The sequence below is a fragment of the Medicago truncatula genome, unplaced genomic scaffold (assembly GCF_003473485.1).
Source record: "Medicago truncatula cultivar Jemalong A17 unplaced genomic scaffold, MtrunA17r5.0-ANR MtrunA17Chr0c04, whole genome shotgun sequence".
In the NCBI taxonomy this organism is placed as follows: domain Eukaryota; kingdom Viridiplantae; phylum Streptophyta; class Magnoliopsida; order Fabales; family Fabaceae; genus Medicago; species Medicago truncatula.
In genome coordinates this window covers 78088-85531 of record NW_024340365.1, presented here as the reverse complement: position 1 = coordinate 85531, position 7444 = coordinate 78088, and the positions used below count along the sequence as shown (strand labels likewise).

The 7444-nt window shown below is 31.1% G+C and overlaps 1 protein-coding gene across 2 annotated transcripts; it reads left to right on the top strand.

Moving 5' to 3' along the window:
* The first annotated feature begins 2248 nt into the window (after window positions 1-2248).
* On the top strand, window positions 2249-7090 carry LOC120577857 (DNA-directed RNA polymerase I subunit RPA12). Of its 2 annotated transcripts, XM_039829745.1 has the most exons (6): window positions 2249-2713; window positions 4602-4785; window positions 5657-5697; window positions 6379-6438; window positions 6526-6582; window positions 6675-7090. In XM_039829745.1, exons 2-6 carry the CDS (start codon window positions 4671-4673, stop codon window positions 6747-6749), a joined length of 348 nt encoding a protein of 115 aa, XP_039685679.1. In that variant the 5' UTR covers window positions 2249-2713; window positions 4602-4670; the 3' UTR covers window positions 6750-7090. The 2 variants fall into 2 exon arrangements, with proteins under 2 accessions (XP_039685679.1, XP_039685677.1); XM_039829743.1 differs by lacking the exon at window positions 2249-2713 and having other exon boundaries at window positions 3167-4785.
* Window positions 7091-7444: the final 354 nt, after the last annotated feature.

The following is a 7444-nucleotide window of genomic DNA, read 5'->3' as shown; positions in this document are numbered from 1 at the left end:
AAATTAGTTACACTTGTGATGATCGTTGTCCGTAATTAGTTTTTTTTTTAAAAATAAATTAAACTTTGAAAAATGACAATTATGCACATGAAATTAAGAAGATAATGAGTTTTAATAAGGATTATTATGAAATTTTGGTGGACTTTGATTTTTATATATTGTTATTGTTGTTAGTATAAGTAGATGTTAGTAGATTTGTATCAGTGATGACTTCGCCCGTATATAAAAATAATTATTAGTAGAAGTAGATGTTAGTAGATTTGTATTAGTAACGACTTCGCCCGTGTATAATAATAATTTTTAAAGTTAACAGTGACAACTTGTTTCGTGTATAATAAATCTTTTAAAGTTAACACATGAAATTAAGAAGATAAATGAATTCGATTATATATATATATATATTTTGTTAATAGAAGTAGATGTTAGTAAATTTGTATCGGTTCCCCGTAAAAAAAAGTAGATATTAGTGACGACTTCGCCCATGTATAATAATAATTTTCAAAGTTGACAATGACAACTTGTTTCGTGTATAATAAATATTTTACAATATAATCCCTCAAAAAAATATTTTATAATATATATAAGTGATGACATGTCACATGGTTAATAATTATTTTGAAATTTATATGAGCGACAACTTGTTTATTATGTTCTAATTTTTTTTTTAAAAACTAATTACAGATAATGATCATGTATAACTAATTTCCCTTGATAACTGTAGACTAATTTATTTATTTTGTTGGACTTTGTTTTTTAGATATTGTTAGAAGAAGTAGATGTTAGTAGATTATATATCAGTGACAATTTCGTCATAATAATAATTATTAAAGTTTTTTTAAGTTAACAATAACAACTTGTTTCATGTATAATAAATATTTTTATAATATATATATATATATATATATATATCAGTGATGACATGTCACATGGTTAATAATTATCTTAAAATTCATATCGGCTACAACTTGTCTCTTTGTGTTATAATTATTTTGAATTTGTATTCGGTTTAAATATGCAAACCGTCCCTGTAATTTGGATTCATTTTGATTTTCGTCCCTGTAAAAAAAAAAAAATTTAATTACATCCCTGCAAAAAAAATTTTGTTTTAAAAATGTCCCTGGCCCCACTTCGCTGGTGATGTGGCAACGTTTTGGGCCACGTGGCGGTCCACATAATTAAAAAATTAAAATTATTTTTAAAACAAATTTTTTTTTACCGGGATGTAATTAATTTTTTTTTTACAGTGAAGAAAATCAAAATGAGCCCAAATTACAGGGACAGTTTGCATATTTAAGCCTTTGTACTCAATGATAACAAATGCCGTGTATAATTCTATTATTTTTTTAAGTTAGTTTTTCACTTACATTATGGTTTAATAATATATATCAATGTATCTCTTGTCTCGTGTATAATAATTATTTTATAATACATATCAGTGATGACAAATCATATGTTCAATACTTATGTCCTCGTGAGCTTAACTCAATTGGTTTGGATAATGCATAATATATGCAAGGTCCGGGGTTCAAACCCCGACCACTACCAAAATATGTTCAATACTTATTTTAAAATTTATATCGGCATGTCTTGTTTATAATAATTTTTTAAAAATTTTGCGCAGTGACAACTTGTCTCATTTACAACAATTATTTTAAAATTCTGAAGCGATGATGAGTTGACCCTTGTATAATATATTTTGTCACTCTTTTTTAAAACTTGTTTCTTAAACTATTTATACCTCGTCTGTTACTGCCTCACTTTAAATCTATACACATCACTCTTTTTTCTAATACTACTCTCTTTGATATGTTGTACGTATCAAACGATCGATGTTTTACCGTTATTTTTATGTAACAATGAAATTTATTTACCTTATGTCTTTATGAATATAAAAAAATTAAATTTTAATATTAATTAATTAATGTAACAACACGTCTTTAGATCTTGTAAAAAAACACGTCGTTATATGCGCGCGTGTATGTAAAATAACATTTATTAAATTATATTTTTAGAGGTTAAATAAACTACTACTATTTTTTTATTATTTGATAAAGAAATAATAATAATAATAATAATTATTATTATTTTTTTAAAGAAATTATTTATATTTATTTTTATTATGTTACACTAATTTTGCAATAAAAAAAGTCTATACCCCTTTACCCCTTTCTATTTCGTACAAACCTAGAGTATATTTTTATAATTTTCTTTTTATTTTATTTTTTGTCATTTAACTTTATTCCACACACACCATATTTATTTCAAAGTTAATTTTCTCTCTCTTCACCAAAGAAATCTAGAAAACTATCTCATTCTCAAACAAACCCTAGCCGCCGTCTCCTCCTCCCTCCTTCAGTGTGTCTCCGTCGGTCGTTACATTGCTCCACCATCTGCATCCTCTCCTTTTCATCTGTAATTATACTCTATCAAATTTATTTCAACTCAAAGATGATTTTAAATTTCCCTACGACCATCTTTTCGGCCAGATCTTGACATCCACGCACAAGCTTTTGAAAATCCATCACCATAAAAAGAGTCCCCTCCATCTTCTCTAAAAAACCCATTTAAAAAAAATCAGGAACGGACAACCTTCGCCGGTGACCACCACGCCGGAGCTTGCAACCACCGCGCCGGGAAAGAGCTTACGTGTTTTCCAGATCTGGGTCAGAATTTTTACACAAACACTTAAACCTGGGCGGTTGTCTTCATCAAGGTCAAGTTCTTTACATATTTTGTTTCCATTACATGCAACAACAACAATACAAATATGAAATTGGATGTGATTTTGTTTTATTTCTAGAGATGTAAAAATTTCTTTTGTAGATGAATCTTTTTTAGTTCTGATGCTACTGATAAAAAAGTCTGTTTTCAAAAATCTTTTTTCAATGAATCTTTGATAGAACAGCTTTTTTTTTTTTCTTCAGAATTTAGGATTTTTTTTTACAGAAGAATAAAAATTTTATTTGTAAATCAAAAGAATTTTTTTTTTCACTCTCTGTTATTACTTGTTATGATTTAACAAAAATTTCACTTACATTTTCTTGTAATATGACTCAAATAATATTCATTTCTTTCTAAAAAGATTCACTTTATGCTATTACTTTACTTGTTGTGGTTTAACTAAAAAAATAGTTTTTTTATTTTATTTACAAAGCCGAAATTGTTATGCATAAAAAAATAAAACCAAACTGATACTAAACCATGTTCTCAATTGCTCATCCCTCTATCTCTTATTTATGGGCTCTTTTTTTTTTTTTGTTTTTTTTTTTTTTCCTTCCCTTATTGCTCGTATGTGATCTGGAATCTTCCTGCCAATGAAAGGATAAACATTAGATCAGCTGACAAGTTTGCAAGACAAACAATTTTCTAATGAATATATTTTGTATATTTGCTTTTTTGTTGTTGATATAATTGTAAAATTGTGTTAGGACTGTTTTTGGATATGTATTCTTTCTTTTACTTCTCATCTTTATACATTTTCTTGTTTTGCCTCATATGTGATGTTGAAGATTCTATAGTTTGTTAAATGTCATATGAAGCTCAACAATAAAATGAAGATAAAAAATTAAAGAAATAATGAGTTTAATGATCATTTTCATGGTTTTGTAAAGATGAAAAGAAATTATTTTACCTGTCTGTGTTCTTCGTTTTAAAAAGAATTTCCTGCAATGAGAGAAGAAAATGAAGCTAAAGAAATGAAAAGAAGAAAAAATGTAGATAAGAATAAGTCAGAAAAAAGAGGAAAGGAAAATGAAAGAAAGATGAGAGAATATGAGTATTGAAGGATAAATATAAAGTCTGTTTGAATTTTGAAATTGAGAATTTGGCTCCATTGATTGGATTCCGTGTCAATCAAAATCTGGCTTATAGTTGGCATGTAATGGAACTGACTTTTTGAAGAGCAAAATAAATCAAACTATAAGCTTTTTATAGTTAAATGACATCATAGTAGTTAAGTGAGGTCATTTAGTTAGAAAAAGTAATTTTAAGACAAAATTTACCCTTAAAAGTGATATGTGGCAGCCAATCATTGATGGGCAAAAATAAGTTTTCCACAACATCTTCCCTTCTTATATTAAGAGAGATATCTTAACCCGATTCATTTATGAAAGGTTTTCAAGGTTCGGTCAGATGTAATACAGTGCCGCCGCAAGCTTAAACAACCAGATCTGCAGAATCAGTCTTCTTTCCCAGATTTCTCCTCCTTCTTTCATCATTTTTCTTTCATTTCTTCTCATTCTTCTTTCATTTCGACCTCAGATCCAGCTGTTCTGACTTTTGATATTACGATTTTGACCCTGAAAAGTGGTTTTAAGTAAAAATCGGCCGCCTTGACCCGCTTTTGGTCCGCCCCGCTCCACCGGATAACGGCCGCGAAACCCGGTTTTGTTCCGCTTTTGCCTAACGCGCGACTCGGTCGCGTTCTGACGCGCTAGGCTGTTTTCAGCCGCTCCGCGCCGCGATTGCGCCGCGTTAGCCCGCTATTGACAACAGAGTCCCTCTCCCCTTCAATTTTTGAATCTTCCCCCGTCTGATGTGCTGGTTTGATTTCTGATTTTAGGGTTTTTATTTTGAGACCGGTTTTCTTCCCCTTTTTGCAGTAGCTTCAGCTCTCTACACTCACTTCATACTTCAACCAACAATATACTTTGTTACCTCAAACAGTGCCAATGTATTCACGTGGTCGCGATTTTTTGTTCTGTCACTTGTGTGGGACAATGCTCACAGTTCCCTCAACTGATTATGCACTGTGCCCCTTGTGCAAAACCAAGTGTAACATAAAAGGTACACCCTTTTTTTATTCCTGTTCAAAATAATCTATCATTGTGTTTGTTTTTTCTTTGATTTGATTATTACATGCTTCTATCTTATCACGATCATTGCTTAAATGGTTTACTAATTAGGGAATAGTGAGTCAAAATTTCGATTGGTACTTATACAACTTAAGTGAAAGTGTGAAAGGAAAATTTGGTGTGTAGGTGATCAAATAACTAATGGAAATGAAACAAAACACTGTTCTGATTTTGAAAAAGCAAGGTGCAAAAATCGTTTAGGCTACATAATATAGAGGAACAATGCCAACTACACACATATATGGAAATAACATTAGGTGACAGCTCTGATGGTGAAAGGGTGCAGACACATTTAATATGCTGGGACGCGAGTTTGTACCCGCAATTCCCCCCTTCTCAGCACTCAATGTGTGTGAGTTTGGCCGCTAGGCTCTCTAGAACAAAAAATAACACATTAGGTGACTTTTTAGTTTGCGAAGGGCTATTTGATTTGTCTTGATTTGATATATTGATGGAGGAGTCTTCATGATTCTATAAGGTACTTACTTTTTAACATAACGTGTGCCCCTGTTAAGTTGTAATAAATGTCTCATCTTGTTAATGCTTATGCTTTCACAAAGTATCTGTGTGATGTTTTTATGCGTATGATATACATCAAATCTAATTTTATGTATTTATCTATCTACTGCTAGATACTCCTTAGGTGTGGTGGTACACGTCTGTTAGACTGTTACTGTTACTGTCCTTGCATATTTAGATATAATTTGCTGTGAATAAGTTCATATTGTGCTCAAGTGAACTAATATATTGTGTGTTTAGGAGTCCCATTATGCGTCCTAACTGAATGTCCTTGTAATTTTCAGATATTAAAGGAAAGGAAATAAGTTACACAATTTCTGCTGAGGTATGCTATATTTTTTTTATTGATAAGCTTAACCATGTTATTTCCATCTCCTAACATATGATATGATTATATCACTATGTCATGTCGCTTAGGCTTATAGTTCTTATGGTTGAATGACTTGGTGTTTAGGTATAGGGTCTACTGATATGTGCATTGGGAAAACGATGCTTCAAAAACGCAGACAACATAATCATCAATATATTGATGAGTGATGAATGAAAATAGTCGTGAAAAATTTCTCCAAACTCCTTTCTTCTAATTTTGGCTTCCTTCTCTATTTTTTGGAGACTAGCCCTTCTTGAACAAAGTCACAATACCCCTCGTATCATATATCAGCTATGTTCAATGCCGGTGTATTTAGATGAAATTGATTATATCCACCTCCACTATGACCTAGGCACATATAATTTACAGATCTACGATAAACTGTATTTTTTGGTACATGCAACTAAATGATACCTTGATTTGCTTTGTCTTGGACTCTTGGTGGGATATATGGTGAAAAGATCTCTGTTTTAGAAGTATGAGTAAATAATTAAGCTTTTTGAAATATCAACCTAGGTTGAAGATTTGATATCAATATAGAAAAAATTGTGATGTGATTTTAAGCGCATACACATTCACATACTAATATGTTATTGATTATTGGCAAATTATCCTTGTCTACTCTCTGGTTGGCAGGATATCAGAAGAGAACTTGGAATTGATTTAATTGAAGAACAGAAGGTGCAATTGTCTAAGGTAATGCATCCTGCAATATATATATATATTTAATGGCATGATGTTTAAGCGGATGTTTACATGTTCTAATGTTATGTTTCTTTACAGGTCAACAAAACATGTGAAAAATGTGGTCATGGCGAAGCTGCCTTTTATACCAGACAGGTATTACTAGGCTTCACAATGAAGCTTTGCCAATTTAACTTGAAGCTTATTTGGTACTCAAAATTTATGTATCTATATCTTCCTAATTTTAGATGAGATCGGCGGATGAAGGGCAAACTACTTTCTACACATGCACCCGGTGTGGTCATCAGTTTCAGGAGAATTAAGTTTGAACCGTGTATGAACAGATTGTCTACACTCTTTACTTTCTTTTTTGTCCCCTTGGCTGAAATATGCTCCCATTTTCTACATTAATTTGGAGAGAGCTTTGTCTGTGCAAGTAGAAGTTTTGATCCTATGTAGCTTGTGCAATGCCTGAAAATTTATACTGAAATCAAACATAGAAAAGTTGTTATTTTGGTGTTAAATATTAAGTACCTTGTGGCAGTTGGCTCTTTGTTAGTGTGCTAATTTATCTACAACTCTGCGTGTTGATGACTTGATGTTACTAATACTACTTGGTACTTGGTCCCTTTTTTTGGTGAATAGTACTTGGTTCCTTTAATCATATGTTAGTGTTCTGCTGAATTTATTTTCTCTGATATCATTCTACTTTGACTGTCATAATTGCTTTTCTGTTTTTTGCGGTTCTTAGATTATTTTTGCAAATAGTACTTGATTCAAGATATGGTTGATTCAAGATTGTTGTCTGTCTTTATCTAAAAACAGTCTGTTCGTCCCGCACTTTAATTTAAAAGGTGCACTTAGTTTTTTTGAGGAATTAAAAGGTGCACTTAGTGAAATTTGGTTTAGAAAGGACTGACCCAAAATAGAGTCATAATTTTTTGTTTTTTTTTTTACTTGTTAATTTTATGTTGAAATGAGCAACTTATTCAATTAAGCTTTATCAATGAAGATTATT